General features: G+C 39.1%; 2 protein-coding genes and 1 long non-coding RNA gene across 3 annotated transcripts; 1 reads left to right on the top strand and 2 right to left on the bottom strand.

Moving 5' to 3' along the window:
- Positions 1–1745: 1745 nt before the first annotated feature.
- Positions 1746–3917, bottom strand: LOC306767864. The gene is made up of 2 exons (XR_013771645.1): positions 3261–3917; positions 1746–2181 (listed from the first exon to the last, which is right to left on the bottom strand). It is a non-coding gene; the product is annotated as an uncharacterized lncRNA (long non-coding RNA).
- A 6232-nt stretch (positions 3918–10149) lies between these two features.
- nme6 (NME/NM23 nucleoside diphosphate kinase 6) lies at positions 10150–13214 on the top strand. The gene is made up of 6 exons (XM_079255057.1): positions 10150–10240; positions 10490–10582; positions 11150–11252; positions 11584–11623; positions 12391–12551; positions 13027–13214. Exons 2-6 carry the CDS (start codon positions 10490–10492, stop codon positions 13176–13178), a joined length of 549 nt encoding a protein of 182 aa, XP_079111183.1. The 5' UTR covers positions 10150–10240; the 3' UTR covers positions 13179–13214.
- A 600-nt stretch (positions 13215–13814) lies between these two features.
- baalcb (BAALC binder of MAP3K1 and KLF4 b) lies at positions 13815–16892 on the bottom strand (the record flags this gene model as incomplete). The annotated part of the gene is made up of 3 exons (XM_079255393.1): positions 16709–16892; positions 14155–14354; positions 13815–13979 (listed from the first exon to the last, which is right to left on the bottom strand). Exons 1-3 carry the CDS (start codon positions 16887–16889, stop codon positions 13815–13817), a joined length of 546 nt encoding a protein of 181 aa, XP_079111519.1. The 5' UTR covers positions 16890–16892.
- Between the last annotated feature and the right edge of the window lie 5982 nt (positions 16893–22874).

Raw genomic sequence — 22874 nt, 5'->3', positions numbered from 1 at the left:
CTTGTGTATCTGTTTTCATGAAACCTTTATCTTCAATTCAGCATTCCCTTTCCATTAAAAGTAAGTACCATGCAGAAAAAGTATAAATCTATTACAACCACATCAGTGTTGTAAATTGGAAAGATAGTCTTATAAAAATCCCAATTAAATTAAATGTTTTAAAAGTAAAAATAATAAATGCAGATTTTTTTTCCTCAGTTATTTTCTCATGTAAGTGATTGCTAGTTTGGCTTTAGAAAATTCCCAAGTGAGAAATGTGGACACAAACTTTGCTAGTTTGGCTTTGAGCAAAACTACTATGTAGTCAAAGCTACCATGTAATGGAGTTGGAGAACTTGGACCAGTGCTTTGCAACAAATATCATGGGGTTTATTCTTATAATTTTAACAAAGGGAAAGTTGGGACACACACACACACACACACACACACACACACACACACACACACACACACAAAAAGCCTGTAGGCAACGCCTGCAGTCCAGCTAGCACGTATAATATCCTCTACTGTTTGATTTGTACATGTCTGTTTCTTACTCTTTCACTTTGGATAATGGATAAAGTGTCTACTAAATGACTGTAGAATAGAATAGAATAGAATAGAATAGAATAATATATTCTCTCTATTTGAATTAGGATTCACATTAGAACTTAACATAGGCTACAAGATAGTCTTTTTTTCATGTTGTTCCCATGCCCGGAACATCTTATTGTATGCTGTGACATCTACTGCAACACAAAACACCGTTACCAATAACATAACTTGTTATTATCAATGTAATGGTTGCTATCATTGTACTAATTTATCCACACTGGACCCAGTGTGGATAAATTCTGCCTGACTCTTGCCACGATGCTCTGCTGTTTTCTCTGTGGATAAATTAATTAATACAGTTGTAAGCACTCAAGACTGTTTAGTCATTTTCTAAGTGTAAGACATGGCCAATGTACGCCTCATACAGTGTCAATCATCTCTGTCTCCTTGCTGCATTTCCCAGCATAGAGGAAAAAGGTTCAGTAAACGCTCTAAAACTAGTCATCTTGTAATTTCTTTTGGTAGACTTTAGTCATAGTTCTACAGGATTCTCACTCTCTGTTAGGATGTTGACTGTCTTTTGTTGCAGTCTCTGTCTACATTAACCCTCACCTCTTCAGTCATGTTGATGTTGAGGCTCATGGCTCCTTAATTCCTGTTGCCACTGCTTCTTGTGTTATTAAATGGCAATTTGACAGCCACATTTTCAGTGAGATCATTTCAGATTAGGCTTCAGCTGACAGCATGTGGAAAAACCAAACTAGCAGATGCATCTCTTAGACTACTGTAAATTATGCTCTTAAGTTATTCTAATTTCAAGTGCATTATACAAAAAATGCTACAAGGACTGAAATGATAATGGGTGACAAAGCAGCTGTTGCCTACAGAAAAACTTTGAAAGACCTTCAGAAAAACTGGAAGACTGTAGCTCTGGAGACTTTAAAGGACTGCAACAAGGTTCAACTGCTTGGAAGCAAATTACAAAGAAATTAAGGATGACCCTTTATTTCAGTATGTGACCCATGATGACCAAACCTCACTTCTGGCCTCACCAAACCAGTGGCAAAGTTTGTTTAGATTTGAAGGTAATGAAGGTTGATACCAGTTTGTATTGCAATATGATTTGAATACTTTGAGCAAAATGATTAAAAAGAAAAAAACTGACCTTCATGGATGGACAAGATTAAATAAATAAAATATATTGAAATCAGCACTGTCAGTAATCCTTTATTCATTTTTAATAGAAAAACACATTGTTATACTGGAAACAACCAACAACAGACTAAAAATAATAAAATATATTGTATAAATTATCTGTAAATTTTAATGGAACTAGCACCTCTGGAAAAAAGCAGGGATTCGCCACAATGCCGCTGTGTCTTTATTTCCACGCTGACAGAATTCACGACGCAGTAGCTGGTTGAAGGGGACCAAACCTCACTGAAACACCTGACTTGGTTCCGTTTGACCAGCCACAGCAAGGCGTGTTGCTTCGGCTGTGAGAGACTGAGCAAAGGATAAAACTAAAAGACTGAAAGAAGAGGAGTGGGCATGCAGAGAGGAAGAGGAGTAAGAAAATGGAGGGGGGGAGGAAATAGAAGGTGGACCTCATGTGTGGGTAAGTTGTCATGTCCTCTGCAGTGATACCTGATGAAACACAGAGAAAAAGAAGATTATAAAGGAGTCAGTTGGAGTGCCGCTGTGTTACCAAGCAGAAAGTTCCTATTTAGAGGTTTGGGAACCCTGACAGCTGGTGACATGTCCCCACTTCCTTCCAAACCCAGCCTACAGGAGCGAACTTTCACCCTCAGTGACAGCTTCACATCTCTGCCCTCCCTCCTTTCTTCCTTTTTTGAGTTCTGTGGTTGCTATAATGGGTGACATCTGTGGTCTGTCAATCCTCCTTGACTGTCAGCAGTTGGGGCAGGGCAGGAATTTTTTCAAGAAGTCCCTGAGACCCGATCAGTGGCCCTGGGAGTAATGCTAACTGTACACGTGCCTGAGCTGAAGTAGAGGGTAGGCCTTTCACCTGTTGTCCTGCCACACACACATACGCACACACACACACGCTCATGAACTCTGTCAACCCCCTCCCATCTCATAAAACAGACAAAGGCTACAATGATGAATGAAAGTCATGCACATGCACAGAGAGCCTAAAAAAAATAGAAGAGGATAACCAGAAAAGGTGAATCTCTCCAGTGTGGTTGATGCTCATATCCCCCTGAAACCACACACTTCCTTACATTCCATAAGTGGTGTATTAATATGGGGATATAAGGAAGCATGTCCTCACAAGGGGCAACAACTGGATCCATTGCTTCGTGGACACAAAGCACCCTTTCATAGCCGTAGATGAAGAGGAGCGGGAACAACTGGCTAAATAATGGTTAACTGTGACAGAGAGGAACAGAGCTATAGAAACACGTGATTGCAACTTCAACCAGAAGAAGTTAGGAAAAAGTTTAATTTTTGTGGCAAGTAAATAGTATTCTACATGTAAACATACATAAAAGTAATTTAATATACTGCTGAACAGCATGGAAGTGATCTCTCTGATGAGCAATGCCAATATGGGGATGCTGAGCTGGTTTAAGTAACTCCAAGAGGCCTGTCAAACTAACTTGATCTGATTACTGATTTTTTTTTTTAAAAAAAACTCCTCAGAGAACATAATCTAAACAATAAATATGTGATGTACTTTAAAACAAAAACTTTTTACTCACTTTCACTGGACTCTTCTCCTTCCTATTGTGATTTTCTTGCAGGGAATAGTTGAGATTGAGATGGAGGCTGAGCGTGCCTCTCTTTTAAGCTTATCTAGTGGTGACTTTCTAGATAAATCTAACCGCTGTCATGTCAACCAGCTCCAAAGCAAATGGCCATTTGAAAAGCTAAACGCTTCTGCTTTGACCGGATAGTGACTGTTCCTCTAAGAAACACACTTCAAGGCACAGAAATTTCCTGATTCTTTCCTGTGTCGCACCTCAGTTTCCCCTCAGCTGACAGAGGTGTCAGGCTTTGCCACGTATGGTTGTTTTTGGAATAAAGCAACTGAATGCACACCTTGTTGTACTCACACTGTGCTGCCAAATCAGTGACATGAACTATGAGATAACTACAGATAACTTTACCTAGGTTAAAAAAAAAAAATCTTTGTACTTTAGATTTAAATTCTAAAAGCTGTGATTAAAATAAATTATTAATATAATAGTTAAACTCTGACCAGCTCTGGTCCTTGTACCTGAAGCTGCCCTCTTGCTTTCTATCCACCCAGCTCATTTTAATCTTTCCCTTCACCTCAGTTCTCCTGCGATCAACCATCCTCCTCAGTATCTGACCGGTGATTTGTGCCCAGAAGAGGCCTTGCAGACTGGCCTTTTCTATCCCCACCAGGAGCAGCCCCCCTCTGATGCGGCCTCCCACCTGTTGGTGTCCTTTAGAAGCCCCGGACCTCTCCTGCGCCTCCTGTCCGGCCCAATCAGGGCCCTGACAGGGGGGAGCCAGCCTGTGAAATCACACCTCTCAGCTGTTCACACTGGACTTGAGACACCCAACACCCCTGTGGTTCTCTGATAAGCCCCCGCCCCAACTCACACTGCCTCTATTTTACACTGAAAGTCAATGGCTCCTTTTTGGAGTCAAAAAAAAAAAAAGAAAAAGAAAAAGAGGAGACAGAGAAGAAACAAGGAAGCAACTGCAAGATGGGTGTGTTTTACTGGGTTTTGGGGGTGTCGTCCGAGCAGAAATCACAGCAGGCTGGGAGTCACAGCAGAAGCTAAGGTTGGGTTTCATCCCAGTTTGGTCTCTAGGCTTTACTTCAGCCTAATTGTATCGTTCAGAGAAAAAGGGAGGCTTGCTGTTTTCAGATGCATAAAAGTGGACTTATTGTATGTAATCAGGTGATGGTTATAACACAATCCACTAAATACAGCAAAGTCACTCATAAACTGCATAAACTTCTGTCCACAAAGCACAAGCATTGATACCTGAGGAGCGGGAGTAGCTATGTGTGTTCTTCTGGTACCAGCAATAAATTCTCAAGTCGTCTCAAGTAGTCAAGGTGACCACTTCAACATGACGCTCACAAAACTACAATGAATATGAAAGAGAGAGAGTGTGTTTTACTGAAAAGACTCATGATTACCCAAGAATGAATGCAAAAAGGTGAATATGTATGTCTATATCTATCCAGTAAAAATATAGAAGAGCATTTTTGAGTGTATGACCACTTAGAGGCATCTGTGTGACCATACAGTAATTACCAATGCTGTAGAGGCAAATGGGCCGAGCTCAGGGGTTCATTTTCCTCTGCAGCAAGCACAAGCCGCTCCACTAAGGTCAACACCTGTGTTCTAAAATCAGCACAGGGGTTGGGTGTGATAGGAACCCAGGCCTCATTCACAGAAAGCTGGAGCTCAGAGAGGGGGGCTTATATTGAAACCTAATGCTCTCGCTATTTTCGAGGCGCTCACCACCCACAAATAGCATCCCCGGACCGTATCATTGTAGCTCCCGTTTCTCTACGCCACAGGATGTTGTCTAAATTCGACAGTTGTTCCAATATTTCCCGTGGCACAGAGCCAGGGTGTATCACAAATGCGACATATCCATTAATGTCAGCTATGCGCCGAGGCTTCGCCGGTGATATCTGGGGACTGGGAGTATCCGATGAATATTGTTGTTGAGTGGTTTCTTGGTCATCACAGTGGGACACACTGGTAAAGTCTCAAATCGCAACCCTGCTGTTCCTCCTGGTTGGACAGCTGATTACTGTCACACATTCACTCACTTGTAGGCGTCTCATCTGATCATCTGTTTCCCCCTTCATCACGAAAGAGCTCATCTTACTCACTGCTTCTTTTCTCATTTGTACAGCCTCTACTTTGTTGTTTTCTTTAAGGTCTGGTTATCATTTAAAGATTTGAATCAAACCCCTAACATGCCCTTTAAATACATAAGTACTTCTAAAGAGCAATTGAGCCAAAATGGGACCAAGACATCACAGCGATTGAACAACTCAGCTGCTCAATCTCTGCATTTTGGCCAGTGGGGTTATTTTAAGCCTGTTTTTGCATACTGGGGCCACCGTTTGCTAATCACTTTGTTCCCTCTCTGTCATGCCCATCTGCCCTGTCCCACTGCTTCTGGGGAGGTCACAACATGCTTGTCTTGGCAGGGTGAAACGATGTCCCTTGAGACTGCAGGTAGAAGTAGAAAGACTCACCTCAGAACAGTTTCTGCACAAGTAGATGGCGTGAAAAGCTATTGGTATAAATAAACTAGCAGCTGATATCAGATCAGGTCCTGAACATGCACAGGAAAGCGCTCACAGATTAACCCCATGTTAACAGGAAACAGCATGTGGTGGAAAATTAACTATTTAGATTATATGAGGGTTTAAGTTGTTAAAAGGGAAGATGATCTGCTCAAAATGTTATTGATTTCTTCGTGACTAAATGTTAGAAGGATACTGGCATTCAGAAGGAAAAACATGAGCAGCTGATTTTGAACAAGACAGCGCCATGTTGCTGAATCATTACGTGATCTGACTTTAATGCCACTCTCTGTCCTTCCCTTGGCACACCAGTTGCCAGGACCGAGGTTGACACAGCTGTTGAAGGCAGCGCAGTCATGTGTGGTGAAGCAATGGAGCAGAAAGGTCAAGGGTCAGCAGCATTTAGGCGAACAGAGAGAACAGCTGATGGTGAGGTGAAGTGAACTCACTCACTTGATTCACGGAGAGGGACAAAGGGAATCAGACGGATGCACTGAGGTCATTAGATTTGGGGATGAACATGGGCAGATTATGGAAGGAGCCTACGACACACTGATTCACAGCTCAGAGGAGGAGGTGGGCTGATTTTAATTGGAGACAAGGGTCTTTTCCCAGAAGTACTACATATATATATTTCAAAAACTCATAAAACAAGCAACCCAAAATGAAATGGAAAAGAAGGAGACAAACAAGAAAAATGGCCTAATGACATAAAAAGACCACAAGATGATGAAGAATGGCTACTCAAATGTGAAATTACATAAATAAATCCCCGAATGTCAAGATGAAAACAAGTGAGACTTAACAAATCTGACCTTTATAAGACCCTAATGACAACAAAACATCAAGAATATGATACAACAGAACAGATATTTAATAGGAGAAGTCAGATAAAATGAAAAAAACAAACAAAACGATAATCAGATAAGAATTTTATAGGTGTGATAAACAGATACAAAATAAGAAAGAGAATTGTAAACAAAATTGTCAAAATGAGCAAATTAATCATAAGCAGGCCACAAAACGTGCATGAATAGATACAAAAAGATATATACACAAACACCCCAGAGGGAATGAACACTAGCATGACATAATAATACATACACAACAAATCTGTTTAAAAAAAGTGGTTACGGTTTTCTGTGACCTGTTTTTGTAAAGATTAGGCCTACATTTGACTGTGTACTCCTATTAAGCTTTAGTCTGATAATGAAACCCCAAACGGTGTTAAAACAGGACTCATCCTGGACTTTTCTCACCTGCATGCAGTCAGGGCATAAAAACTACAAAAACTGCATACTAAATTACAGCTGTAATGGTGACGAGTTATGAGTTAGATTGTTCCCCACTGGAGCTTTTTTTCTGCAAAGATGTCAGCTAGATGGCTCATTAAGTGGTTTGGAAAGTACTTTTAAGACAGTTTACTCAAACATTTCCTTTTTATGCATTACTTTTTTTAAAACTGGTATCAGCCTTTTTGGTTTCTCATGTTTTACCTCATAAAAAACAATCAGTTTAATGGGTTATATTTAGGAAATGAATGATTTTTCCAACAGCTCCTTCAAAAATATATTAGTCCATAAATCAGCACATCGTGATTTAGGTTTGCTGGTTATCTCTGTATATAAACCCATCACCACCTCTAACAGCTACACTAACATGCACACACTGTTGCTTCTGTGGTAATAATATAATTTCGCCTACATTTATATACCTCTCAGAAGGAAAAAAAAAAATAGGAACACAAAACAGAAACAGCCAGAGAATCTTGTGGAAATCTGCTTTTAAGATGGTAATCCTGGAAGAACAGGCAGGATTCTGTGATGGAAATCACTGCATGGACTCAAGGACACTTCCAGAAACCATCATCTGTAAACACGTTTCTCTGTGCCATTCACAAAGGTGGTTTAAAGCTCTATTATGCAAAGAGAAGAATACATGTGAACATTCATTCAATTATACATTTTCTATACTACTTAATGCAGTTCAGGACTGCAGGGAAGGTGGAGCCTCTCCCAGCAATTAGCAGGCGAGAAGGAGGGAGGGTCCACCATGGACAGGTTGTTGCAAAAAATGCAGCAGTCTTCCAGACCAACTGGAAACATTTGGTACATCATTAAACACAAAATATGACAAAACAGTGCTGAGACTGTTGGTCAGCAAGAGAATCAGCCAATGTTTTTCATGAAATAGTAAATGTCTTCATTACAACTTTATTATGTTTTTCTAATTCTGTGAATAAAATGTTCATTTATGAGATTGATAATCATTTATTCTGATTCTATTAAATTTTAAACAGTTTTCCAGCATATTTGGGGATGTGGTTTGTTTGTTTTTTTATTGCAGCTTATTGAAAAGTTAAAAGATATCACAGTGAATGTTTCTCCCTGCTGCTCATGTGACATCTTTTCACACAATCCTTCACTCCTTACTTATGAATGAGTGGCCTTTGAACAGAAGCACCAAGTACCTGTGGGGGGTTGTGAGTCAGCCAGTTGCTATACCAGAAGGGAATGACAACTGCAGCAGAGGCAGCAATGGCAGCACAGAGGTACAACAGAGATAGGGTTCATTGTGGTCAAAGAGTGGCGAATGAGCTGAACCAGCTAAAGATGTCTGAAGCTCGAGTCAGCAGTAATTTATAGACTGTGTTCTGTTCAGCTCATAAGTTGTGCCAATAAGTGTTTTTTAAGTCATCTAATAATCTATTTCTCTCTTTTCTTTTGTGGTCACATGGCCTTGTCCTGCTGGTAATTACTGCTTCTAACTGCCATTCAGGCTTGCATGTCTGAACTGTGTACAAGATGTCATAAGTCTATGTCACTGAGTTATATTAAGTTATTGTGTGTATCCATCCCTCTGCTGTGCTGAGTTAAAGGAGAACAATGGCTTTTTGAAAAACTGAGTGAGTAACTCTGGTTACGATCATTACTGCTGCCATTTGTTCATCTCTATCACTCGCATGCAGCAGCTTGTTTACCACAGAGCGTGAGATAATAAAAAGAAAACACATTTATGTTACTTTCTTCCTCAATTTTACTTGCAAATAAACATCTGCAAGTAAATGAAATAAGGATAAACATTATGTATTAGTTGTAAAAACAGATAGAAATGTAAAAAAGTTTTATACTTGGTGGAAATACATGCCCAAAAATGTGTCCCCTTTAACCCTGCAAACACCCAATACCTCTTCTCGTTCTCTCCATCCCCCTCATGGGAGGTAACAGCTGTGGTTTCACCCTGAGTCACATGACATGGGCAGGTGGGAGAGACCTAGGATGGACTCCCCCTTCCACACACACATATGCACACACTTTCTTCCCTCTTCTGTCTCTCTGAATGTCAAACTACACACACACACATGCATACACACTTTTGGAGAGGTCTCTTATGTTCAAGGGTGTGGTCATTTTTTCTGTATTGCTGGTATGTGCTCTGTGTTTGTGTCTCACACTGTAGCGTCTGATGTGTACTACAGTGATGAAATGCCACAGACATAAATCTCTGTTGCCCCAGTTCCTGCTTGTTGTCACTGCCGTTCCTCTCCCCCAGACACGCTCAGCTGCTGATCTGTACAGCATTTCCAACCATATATGTTTAAAAGATGCAACTTTTAAAACAGTCCACATTACTTGCTGTTCTCATAATTGGTTAAACTCATCTGACTCCAGGGTACACTTCTTTTAAAATCATTAAACAACCCAAAGAAACAAAGTACTGTTTTTTGTTTTTTTTACTAGAAACCTTATTTGGAAATAGGTATTGCTTCAACATTGAAGCTAAGAAAATAAGTAAATGAGTGTTTGAGACAAAATATCACAGCATGGAATGAAAATGCAAAAGTTCTATAAGTATAACTGTTACCATTGAAGTTTCTACATTTTAATTGTTATACCAATGAAAGTACCTTATATGAACAAGCTGATTGTAGTAGTAAAAGTATTAAGTACAGAAAAAAATATTAGGTGACTGCTGTAGTATACTGTTATTCTGCCATATATTTTCTTGTAATAATGAAGCATTATTATAAAACTATCTATCTATCTATCTATCTATCTATCTATCTATCTATCTATCTATCTATCTATCTATCTATCTATCTATCTATAGGTTTGTCTGTCTGTCTGTTTGTCTGTCTAGCTAGCTATGGCTGGTGGAACTTTATTGCAGACGTTAAGTTGCTGCGGACCGTTTTAACGGACGGACTAGCCAGAATGTACAGCTGTTAAGCCTTTAAATGGCATTTTAATGTGACTTTACCATTTTTACTTTGTCCACATCGATATAACTTCAACCCATTTTACATAGGAAGCACAAGTTGCATTTGTTTCGCGAGAACAGGGTGATAAACACACGGCTGTGGGGGTCGTTTGTCTTTCTGTTTTTTTTACAAGCTTACCTCCGATCTGGACACCAGCCATAACAGAGGTCGGTGATACACACAAACATAGCTCTGACTTTATAGTATCAATGTTTCTTGTCAGAATTTGCTTTATTTCCGTTGTGAATCAGCGGTCAAATCACAAGAGACTGTTGTGGGATTACAGGCAGTGTATCTTTGTTGTTTATTCGACTAATCGGGAACTCGTATAATCATATTTTACTTATTGGTGTTGTTTCAACCATTTAAATCGGGTGAAGAACTTGATGGTGTCCCTCATCCCTGTCCCTCATCAGATGTTAGTGACGAGCTGTCGCCTGTCCAGAGCGCTGCAGCTCACCCTGGCGGTCATCAAACCCGATGCTGTGGCTCATCCCGTGATGTTGGAGGTCAGCTCCTCTTACTGTGACTCACAACACTTTCACTTCCTTCCCAAACCATGCGGATATACTCTAGTCTTCTGTAAGATGCTGTAACAAAGCCATTCAGCTATGTACTAGTATTATTCAACATATTAAACATAATGAAAGTATTATAAGAACTAACTTTGAGATAAAAAGCAAAGAAAAATCAGCATATTTGACAGAAAACAGTGTGATGTTGTGTTATATGATGCACCTAATGTCATATGTTACATAAGTGCTGTGAATGTGTGTGGTGTAGTGGATAATGATTTCACAAAGTTGCACTGTTTAACAATGAAAGTACATGCGCATGAGGTGGTGGATTTCAACATAGATATGGCTCCAAATAAATAGTTTCTTTGTGTGTTAGTTTGTATGACAGCAGGTTATACAGGTGGACCCCTCAGGGAGGAAAGAGGGCAGCCACCTTCCTCTGAACCCTCCCACTGTGCTTCACTATAGCTTGTGTTCAACACTGTGAACAGTGCACCATGTAGATAAGCGGCAGAACAAAAATCTGATTTAAAAAATAATAATTTTCATCTCTTTTAGGCTCTTCACCAGAGAATTTTGGACAATAACTTTGTTATTGTCAGATGCAAAAACCTGGTGTGGAGAAGACAGGACTCGGAGAGGTTTTATGCTGAACATGCAGGTGCGTATGCAAATCATCTGTAAAGATTTTACAAATGCAAGCGAAGTCTTTTCACAATTTCTCCTCCAGACCAAAACTGAGTCGCACATACTGTGTGACACATTGAACACTATTTAAAGTGTGTGAGATGTGACTCATTAGTGACACATTATGCTGCTAAAGTATAAAGTGTTTCTGATTGAGGACAAAAGAGTGCTACCAAGAGTAGGATAATTGGGTAAAAAAAAAAAAAAAAGCCTAGTAAGTCGAACAGGGAGGAAGAGTGTGTCTTTATTACTTTAATGTTTAAAAAATGCCAAAAATGTTCACTTCCTTTATGTTTTCTTCTTAGAACGATTCTTCTATCAGAGGCTTGTTGAATTCATGTCAAGGTAAACATCCTCAAAGTCATCACCGATGGCAAGGTCATAAGATGAACTATGTATGTTTTTATGCTTAAAAGCTCCTCAACGTTCTGAACTTGTAGTCTTTTTTTTTTTTTTTTGCCAAAATGTGACCTAAAACACTAGATTTCACAGAACCTAAAGAATTAAATGTAATCATTTCATTGTATGAAAAAAAAACAAAACTATGTGGAAAGGTATGAGTAGGTGTAACAGCAAGTTTTAGGTCACGAATAGTCAAAGTATTAGAACATTTTTAATGGAATCGTAATGTTTTAAGCACCACAGTTTGTGTTTTGTTGACTTTTGTCCTGTATGATGGGACCAGAAAGAAACGGCAGGGATGTTGTGCTAAACATGGCTAAACTGCCACGTTTAGCACAGCATCTCTGGAGCTTTTGTCTAAACATCTCCATTTAGCTTGCTCACAATAGTTCCTGCAAGAAGCTCCCACTGGGTCTGAAAAGGTGTTTGTAATTACATTTAATTTTTCTGTGGTCACAGCAGAGAGACAACAGTTGCTACGGCAACCTTATACTGTGTGGTGAAGCCGTTCTGGGAACTTGGGGAGCGTTCTCATCATATTAGACATTCAAGCTTGATGCAGCTCCTGTTGGTTTTTAGCTTAGCTGGTTGAAATTTCTTGTTAGGAGGTGTTAAAGTGAACCGAACAGTTTGGCAAGAAAATTTAATCTTTTTCTCTCTTTTATTTGAAAGCAACCTGTAATCAGTCTTCTGCTGACATTTTGCCACAGCGGGCCTATGCGAGCGTACATTTTAGCCAGAGAAGATGCGATACGACACTGGAGGGAACTGATGGGGCCAACCAAAGTGTTCCGAGCAAGATACACGTCTCCTGCATCCATCAGGGCTCAGTTTGGCCTCACAGACACAAGGAACACAACTCACGGTTCAGGTAAATGTTCTGGTGGGAGATTTTTTTAGACGGCTTGGGGTGGGCGTCATCATGAAAAGCTGAGATTGTAATCCTCACACACCTGATGAATTCATTTCCACAGATGTTCCCTCTGTTTAAAAGGAAGTCAGCTTCACACAGCTTTTCTGCAGTCATAATGCTGACTTGTTACCTTGTAATTAATCCAGAAATATTCATCCTTCTTTGTAATACTTATTTAATCTTATTACATCAATATTGCAGCTTTTAAAAAGCAGCTTATTTGTTTAAAGCCAAAACTAACTGAACATCTGTTCAACAGCAGTACAACATTCAAACTATGCACAGACTACATTTAAATCCATTATTGAAGTGTGTGTGTGTGTGTGTGTGTGTGTGTGTGTGTGTGTGTGTGTAACATACTGGAAAATGGTTGTGTGTTTACTTCTCACTCAGACAATTATGATTTGTGTTCTTTTTTTTTTTTTTTTCCCAGATTCTCCCGAGTCATCTCGAAGAGAGATCAGTTTCTTCTTCCCAGATTTCCATGTGGAGGAATGGATGGAGAAAGATGAACCATTGTTCAGATCAGGACAGATTCACTATGACCACCAAAACCAGACCCACACGCTCTCGACACCGAGCTGATCTCAGAGCAGTTCTCCATGAAAGACTGTTAACGCATGTGCCATCCTGTTCGTATGATGTCTTTAAACCTGATTTTCCTTCGACACATCACATAAAGTAATTCGAAACAAGGATCATATGGCTTTTTATTTATTAAAAAACATACATCAATGTGTAAAAACGAGACAATGCAGCGAGCCAGCTTTTGTCTTCACAACTCTTGCCCTGCCGTCACAGTAAACACTGTCGTCACGACGATCATTTTCAGCTTCCTGAGCCACACAGCTTGTAGAACAGCAAACACATGCCATTTATCAATGCCAAATAGCAGAACTGTACATTTACATAATGTAAAATACTATAGTTATGACATTTAAATGGATTTGTTTTAAAAACGTCTTGCCTGCTGTGAGAAAAATACTCATTTTGGTGTCGTTACTGTGAAATGTCATCCTTTGTATTTTTGTCCTCATCAAAACAATATTTACATGATAACCCATCTGAGGTGAACAGTGTCACAACCATTATGCTGTGTAAAGTACAATTCTGGTAAAATATGATACCCCCCCCCCCTTGGTCTCCGTCTGAACTCGTTTCACATCCATCGGCTTTCAGGGGGATAAAAGGAATCCTTCAGAAAAATTGTCTTTGTTGCTCTCAAGTGTTTTGTTTGGCCACCTGTTTGAGAGTCTCCACAGGTTTCATGACCTCGTAGGTGGTGAGGGACTTTTTCACCTTCCCGTTCTTGTCTACCTGGTGGATACTTTGTGTAACAGTAATGGTCACCTGCTTGGTCGACATCCGGTTATCCTGCCATTTGGTCTGGAAATAAAGAAGAGTCACACATTGGACAATAAAGCAAACACAGCAGTGTATGACGTGGCTTTAAAAATAGTGAATAACTGTGCAACTTTAATTAATTTCCTCAACAATCGGTAAAAACTTTTCAGTTTTCAAACTGAATAAATATAAAATGCCTCCCACAATTCATCCTTACAATCTCTTCAGTGTGCAGCACGCTCCTGCGCTGCACTGTGGTTCCAGATGAAGACAGGACCACATCCTGCTGTGGAGAGGCCGTGATTGACGGCGGGCTGCTGTGTTTCACGTCATTCAGGCTGACTTCAGACACAGCCGAGCAGACCTTCAGGTACGCCTGAGCTGGAGGAGGGAGGCCATCTTCAAAGAAATCTGGAACTAACATCCAAAACTTTGTTTCAGAGAAACCAAATCACTCAGCTTCTCCATAAAGCCTTGAATAAACTGAAGTCATTACAGCAGAAAATGTACATTTGAATGTTTCTGATTTAAAGACGTGCAGAAAAAGCTTTAAATTACTTCAGTGCGAGCAGCTCAAGCAGAAGAAGCAGAATTCGTAATTTTTCCCAGTGAGAGATGTGCTTTTAGAGGTGGAATTAATTCTTGAAAAGGATGTAAAGCCACAAGATGGAAGCACATCAAAAATACTCTAATAAATAACCAAAAGCAGACCATTAAACTCATATATACTTTGAAATGCAAAAGCAAGAGATTTCAAATGGGAGATATGTTTCAGTGCAGGATGGTAAACTTGTATTTGATCACATGTGTGTGATCAAATACAGAAATAACTTCACACAGCCAGATTGCATTAATTTGCTTTTAAAACTCCATTAAAGACTGAAGGAAGACTTCATTTAAACATTTGTAGAAGTTAGTTTGGTTTTTCTACCAGGTGGGTGGGATGTATAACAAACCAGCCAACTGAAGACATCCATGTCAAGTTATTTCTAACAAACAGAATCCCAGAGGACTGAAAAGCTATTAAAATGTTCGCCTTCTCTTTTCACTGGATCGGTCTTAATAATAAAAGCAAATGCATATGGCTGGCTGTTCATCACTCTGGTCAGCGAGGGCCACAGTTCCGCAGGTGTTGGGAGTTGCCCTGCTGCAACACACCTGACACATATAAGACCTAATTAACTCTGCACCTGTCCTATAATTACCTGCTGATTTGACTCAGGTGTGTTGTTGAAGAAAAACCACTAACTCTTCGAAGACTGACCCCCAAGGACCAGCGTCGATCACCCTGCCTCTTAAATAAAAAACAAAACAAAACAATAGCTTGCAGGCCTTTACATTTTTTGTTTTTAAAGTTAAACATAAAATTTTAATTTTTTGGCTCCTATTTTTATGATAAGCTAAATAATGACTTCTTTTTAGATTACCGCTTATTCTTTTATTTTTAAGTGTTAATTTTTACATTTTTGGTTTCAAACACAGTGTGAAAATAACACATAACTTGCTTTTTCCTTTCGGCTCATCCCCCTGAAGGAGTCGTCTCAGCAAATCACTGACTTCCATCTACCAAGCCGGTACACAAGCCCTGTTTGGATGGTTGCACTTTGGCACATGTTTTACACCAGACACTCTTCCTAATGCAGGCCTCTGCTTCTATCAGGTCATGGTACCGACCCTTAGAGGAACATTTGTGTCCTCCCTCAGGGCTGCAGCGGAGGGGAGCAGGACCTTCAGGTCACAGGACTACTGGCTCTACCACCTGAGCCACCGCCAATCCAGCTCACATAACTTGCTGTCTGAATTTTTATATATATATATATATATATATATATATATATATATATATATATATATATATATATATATATATTTTTTTTTTTTTTATCCCAGTCTGATGACCCGATTATGACTCAATCACCATCTGTGAATGCGTGGAGATTTCATTCAATGACTTTCTTTTGTTATTCAGTGAAAAGTTGTTTAAATAATGCAGTGAAAACATTGAAGATGCTGGATAGCCTAAATTCCTTCGAATAAAGTCTTTACAAGAAATATCATATAGTTTTCCCAGACAGATAAACATATGTCGTCGTATCATCTCAGCAATGTGTCCATATGTGCCAGGATATTAAAAAAAAAAAACCTGTTGGGAGGGCAAAGCCAGTACAAACACAAAGCCTTTTTAATTAATATTCTCTTAAATCACAAGCTTGTTATTGTTTAAGTGGAGCCTCTATTCAAAACAGCCGCTAATTAATCTGCTCAGTACTGGATATGTTTTATGCCTTCATCGTGAAGCCAAGCTCAATTTGTCTTCACAATTACATCAAGGCTCCTCCACCTGCGTTCAGCACCAGTTCCATCTGTTGCCATGAGAGCAAAGTCCTGTTTGAGCACAGTGGCTTTTGAAGCAGTCTATTATGCTCTTTTATTGATTCATCTTCTGCTAGCTTCAAAGAAAACACACCCACAGTTCACGTTAACGCGTGACAATATGGACAAAGCGTATTAGTTGACACTGGAAGAACACCTATTTCCACAGCGTTCTCTGTAGCATACCTCGCTCTGTCACTAGCTACATTGTGAGGGACACCAAGTTTAAATGTTTTCTACCTGGTGTAAATAAAAGCGAATAATGGACACCTTTAGGATGCCTGTATAAAATATTATGTGGAGGGAACCTAAGCATTAATAATCTCATCAGTACTCGCTCCTTAGGAGATTCAAGTAGTCACTCATGTATCCACTCAAGCATGACCCAGTCTCCTTACCGGGGATGATTGTTTTCTCCGAGGCGAAACCAGCCTCAGAGTTCTCAGACTGAATGCTTTGGATGGATGACAAGGGGATATCGGTGTCTGTGCTCGTCAGCCACGTCGATTCTGTCTCTTTGGTCCAGCTCTCCAAGTAGCGAGGCTCCAGAGCATCAGTCCTGCTCCCCCCACAGCCCATAGCTCTGCAAGGTGCCTTCACCTCCAAGCTAGATTCTTCAGAGCAGACAGAGACAACAGTTTATTTTTAGTTCCACCATATAACGCTGTGAATCACAGCAAGCTAAAGTGTGGATGGAGGGATTCGGTTGACCTTTGCACAACACAGGGTGGAAAATAATACTTGCATAGAGTGTAGTTACTCAAGCTAGACACTCCTATCATTAACTTTTTGCCTTTAAATCTTTACTTTATTCACTCAGATGACATTAACGCAATGGTGTAATACTCACAGCTTAGCCGGCGGAACTTGAGAGGCCTCATAAGGTGATTTTCTGTCCTTCAGCGAGCAGATTAAGTAGTCCTTTTGGTGTTAATTTAGTTATGTTTCCTCAGGAGGATTAAAATACATATTCTGAGCAGGCCAGGGAGACCATATTACACATGAGCCAGTCAATAATCACCGATTAAGTAGTCACCTTAAATGAAGAGAGAAAGATAGGGTTAGGGTTAGAGAAATGATGGAAACCCAGTATTTGTGCCATTTTAATACCACAGTTTAACTGGTAGGATCATGACTAACCCCATCTGAGCTTTATTATTCTGCTAAATGTGAGACTCCAGTTTATTTAATCTGTGCATCCATCCAGATACAGATGCTCCTGCAGCCATAAATGAATCAATCCCCCTTTTAACACAATTTAATATCTGTTCAACAGAAGTAATTGAGCTCAAGTGAAGCAGGTTTCTTTTAAATAAGAGACAAATGACTTTTATTGATAATACTGACGCTGATCTGCTCTGGCAGGCCTCTTATAAAGATTAGATTATAATGCCTGATTCACTTCTTTGATTGCCTCAAACAGGACGATTATGCTTGGATGGATCCAAATGGGTGGCATCAGTTTGCTGCAGAGCCAAAATGACCCCCAGCACGATGCACGCCACTGTTACAGCGCAGTAAATCTGTCGTCTACATAGGCCATAAGAAATAAAAACCCATCAGTGGCAGTGTGAAATAAATAAAAACAATAACAATGCGGAGAAATCCAACGGGGAGCTGAAAATGAAGAAAAGGAGGCTTACAGATGGTGGAAAAGTCCGTGTTTCTGTGATGCCTCGGCGCGGATGCTCCAGCCTGCTTGTCTGCCTCTCACAACTCCAACATATTGTAGAACAGACACACCCCCAATCTACAACACATCACACACAGCAGCTTCAGCACCAGTCATCCTCTCCCAGTCCGAGGCATCCGGAAGGAAAAGAAATAATCCCCCTCAATGTCACGAAGAATAGGGGGGTTTCTCTCTGGGTTTAAATTTAAGGATAAAAAAAAGGATTACCTCAGCTGTTGCTAGGTAGAATTTGAACAACTATATAGTGATCCCTCTGAAGGTTTTTTTTTTCACCCGATGAAGTGCTGGTGCGTGGCCAGTCTAACCAGTTCAAAAGAACCAACTCACGTTCAAATTTAAAAAAAAAAAAAAGAAGAGCAAAAGAAAAGAAAAAGCTCTCTAAAACAGGTGCCATTTTGGAGTTCAACACATTTCTTTATATTTACCGTGGATTAACTAGAGTCTTAAAACTGCAGATATTTGCTAACAACTGATCCTGAAGCTGGAATCAGATTAATGTCCCTTACATGTTGCTACATTAAAAGTTACAGCAGTTTGTTAATCCATGGCATTATATCTTTTATTTATAAGCAAAAATGTTTTTGCTGTACTTACAATGTTTATGATCCCAAGCTATTTATCATAAATGTGACAACAGGTCTGAATGATGTGTTGGTAAAGCAGCAGTGAAAAGAGACCGTTTACATGTTTAAACCCTACTTTAAACCCCTTGACTTTGGCAGATTCTAGCATTTTGACATCCCTAAAAGAACCAATTCATCATCTGGCATTTAGTCTCTTCTTTGTCTTCTATCAAACAAGTAAAAGTCAGACTGATGTTGATTTTTGTATTTTGTTCTTTTTAATTTTTTTACTCTCTTGTTTCATGATTGTCATCTTGTTATTTTATTTATTTATTTATTTTTGGCTGTATCAGCCATGATGTGTTTTCAAAACAGCTGGTGTGTTAATACCTAGTTGTGGGCAACAAGGTGCCGTAAAGCAAAATGCAACTGTCACATGACACGCTGTCTGAAACACATAATGCATTGTGAGTAAGAAACTTGTGTAGTTGGGACAGGAGGTTGTTCGGTCTGATAGTGGCACCTGCTGCTTCGTACCCCAACCAAACTGGACACCCCAGTCTTGTAAGCTTAAACATATTTGTTTAATAGTGCTTTAATTACAAAATATACAAACTATTCCATTTTGTAATGTTAATGTCTTGCTGACATGTTATCTGGAAATGTTCCTGGGTCCAATGCTCTGAAGTACTTCTACAAAAATGTTCACTCCTTTGTCCAGCAGGGGACACTACCAGCTCATTTCTTTACAACAACACTGGCAAATTAGTTCATCAATCAAAACTCTGTACCATTTTTACCCAGTTCACACTCACCAGAGTTGGTTATCATCCCAACTGACCACATAGAGATATTGTGTCATTAGTTGTTGAGATTTCGAGAGACCAAATAAGAATGTAAACTGTAATTATTTGGGTTTTGGGCAGCATACAAGCACAAGCAAATGTGTTTCTCTTGTTTAAAACCCTGTTTTATTTTTGCCTTCTTTCAGAGTTGGTAAGTGAACAAATAATAGAGAAAAAGTGAAACATGAAATACCAGTGAATAATGAACGCACACTGAAAATTGTGTCAACTGATTTCATTTTTAGCACTGTTTAATGAGAACCTCTTTGGAAAAATAAATATATAAAGCTTTTTATCCATTGAAAATCCTATTTGTATTCTGTCATCCGGTGGTAAAACTCACATCACCACAAAGCAGCTGCTTCTTTCTCAAAACTGCATTTTATTGATTGCTCGTGGAACTTCCTCACTTGCCAGCAAAGTGCACATTCATCACAGTTCTCTGCTGCAGTCAGTGTGATTTCTTCAATGTACTGAGGGAACAATAAACCACATCCCTCTCTGGGCTTTATTGCAGATAGCATGTAAAAAGTTCAGCTGCTTTGATGGAGAGGTCCGTTCCTGTAAATCATGGTCATTGTTTTCTGACACGAAACACATCACAACAAAAACAAAGCAAAGCAGGAAGTATGGAGGTCAGATTGTAGGATCAATTCTCTAATGTGGAAGCTCTGAGCTTGTTCTTGTCACCAAGCACTCAGAGAAGAATTTTAAATGTGCTACAGTACGCCTTGGCTGATTAGTGATGACCACTTTAACTGTACCACTTTCCTCAGGGATCTGTCATGTTGCCAAGAGCCGATGCACAAAACTCTTCAGATACACATAAAAACAGATCATTTGCAAAAACCAAATGTATCATCTATAATGGAGACTGGCAAGAAAAAGACAGAATACAACTCAGCAAACCATGAGCAGATTTAACACCATCACTTTGTGGTTCTTTTTTCTGTAACACTTTACAATAATGGTACAAATCATATATTAAGTAATGCTTAACTCATGATGAACTAATGCATTTATTAATGAAGACTTTATTATGAATTCCTGTTGCTTATCATGAACTAATGATGATCTCAATGTTGATTGATTACTTGACCCCTAATTGAACATCAATTAATGGTAAAATGTTAAATGGTAAATACAAGTACTTGTACTTGTATAGCGAATGAATGAATGTTAATTCATCAATATGTCAACAAATTTGCCAGTTTAGATACAAACATACAATTTAATTCCCTGCTACTTCTTTTTTTTCATTTTTATTTAAAGCAAGACACACTTGGGGAAGTTCACTTGGGTGAACATGGATATGTAAAAGCACTTAGAATGATTGTTAGGGTTTTAAAATCACTGTAATAATGCAGTACATTTAACAAAGATATGACACTGGCATATATGGAAATGCTTTATTTCAAATACATAGTTGCTTTAGAAACAACTAAACAAATAAATAAATAAATAAACCTACAATCAGTCTTTATTAAAAGTCACTTTTAATTAATAGGCGCTTTTATGTCCATGTTCACCCAAATGAACTTCTTTTAGGTGTGTCTTAGATAAATAAAAATAAAAAGAAAAGTAGTAAAAGGGAATTAAGTAATATGTTTCTATTTAAACTGCCAAATATGTCAACATATTGATGGATTTCCAGTGAACTAATGTTCATTAATTGATGATCAATTAAAGATCAAGTAAACACATGAATCAACATTGAGATCATCATTAGTTCATGATGATCAACAGGAATTAATGATAAATTCTTCATTAATGAATGCATTAGTTCATCATGAGTTACACATTACTTAAGTATATGTACAATTATTGTAGTGTTACCCTTTTCCCTTTGCTGCATCACTAAACCTTAACCTGTTAAAAAATTCAAGGGCTAAATAGTACAACTGCGCTTCATTTCAATGGACACAAATTTAAGCAGAAAATTACCTAAAAAAAAAAGGAAAAAAAAAAGAAAAGAAAGAGAAATGCAAAAAACTCTAAAAACAGACTCTACTATTATTTAGTGCGGCTTCAAGCGGGGTCCTGAGTTGAATCAAATCCCTGTGACTTCCTGTGCTCTGCCCTCACCTCATTCGCCCATCACCTGGCTAATGAATCTTGCTTCCTGTGGACAGTCTGGTCAATATGAGGCTGGACTGCTTTGATTTGTATGTCCTGCCCTCATGTCCTATCGGACCGCTGGTCAATAAGCCCGTCTTCCCATTACCCTGGCGATTAATGTGGTGCACCGCCAAATTCGACACTGGAGTGAATCATGGTTTAACATGACGCTCTCAGTGGTTTTGGCTTCATGCCAGTGAATTATATTAAAAATCTGCTTTTTAATGCATGTGACAGCATTCTCTTAACTGTGAGTCTATGATACTCAAGTTCAAGTAAACTCTCACTTATTGTCACTCAGTCCTAACTTTAGGTCTGCTCAGTCTCAGCACACTTTTTGACTTGGTAATAAAGTGCAACATTACTGAGATTTTTCTAAAAAACCTTTTCACAGATATGTCAAAATTCCATATATTCTCCTGTAAAAGTCAGCAAAATTAAACATACATAAATCTGAAGCCACACTCAAGTGTTTTCTGTTGATTAAAGTAAAATATTGGCAGCAGCAACATACCTATTTTCCTAACACTTGACTGTATTTGTCTACTGTAATTTAGACTGATATGATGTTACTGTAAATAGGAGGACAAGAGAGCAAACGATTTTATGAAGGCCAGAAAGGTGGTGATCTACTTGCAGGCCACTTACTGCAGCCTGCAGGTGTGCTTTATGCACACCTTTACTTGTGCCAATCAGAACATATGATCCTGTCCATTATCCAAAGACCTCTGCACAGCCACAAAGTAATATGATCAAATGCCTCTGCTCAGTTTTGTATGAATCTTAAGAAGCAGTGTTGTAACTGATTTGATACATTGTTTTAGCCTGCCGAAAGTCACATGATCTGGCCAGCTGAAGCTTAGTTACATTAGACACACATCTGACATGTGTTAGGCTGCTTCACAGGGATTTAAAAAGTCTAAACTCGTCAGTGTCTGAAGGTTTTAAAATGAATTTCAATCCCTCACATTACAACTTAAAAGTACATTTGCACGTTACCCTTTGTTACAGAAGAACTAGTTTTTTTCTCCTAATTTTCCTCATTCAGAACAATGATTTAGCTAGTAAAGCTCTTCCTATTAGAGATAAGTTACTTTGATTTAATTGACACCAAAATCTTAAAATGTTACCTAAATAAAATTAAGCTTAACCTCAACGCTTCCCTTCAAATGCATCATGTATGCACAGCCAGCAGATATCAGTAGTTTACTTTGAGCCTCCGAAGCAATGAGTCAATTTTGATGGTGGACAAGTCAAGGTGATTCAGTTCTTTACAAGGCTTTGGTTTCACATCCCTATTTCCACTGCAGATCCAGTGAAGGTGCAGAATGGTGTAACACCAGCA

The sequence above is a fragment of the Telmatherina bonti genome (genome assembly GCF_933228915.1).
Source record: "Telmatherina bonti genome assembly, chromosome: 16".
NCBI lineage: Eukaryota > Metazoa > Chordata > Actinopteri > Atheriniformes > Telmatherinidae > Telmatherina > Telmatherina bonti.
This window is presented reverse-complemented; position numbering and strand designations above follow the sequence as displayed.

Coding starts and splice junctions, on each gene's coding strand:
- nme6 (XM_079255057.1), top strand. CDS start 10,490: ATGTTAGTGACGAGCTGTCGCCTGTCCAGAGCGCTGCAGCTCACCCTG. Junction 11,624..12,390: donor CTTGTTGAATTCATGTCAAG/GTAAACATCCTC, acceptor ATTTTGCCACAG/CGGGCCTATGCGAGCGTACA. Junction 12,552..13,026: donor GAACACAACTCACGGTTCAG/GTAAATGTTCTG, acceptor TTTTTTTCCCAG/ATTCTCCCGAGTCATCTCGA.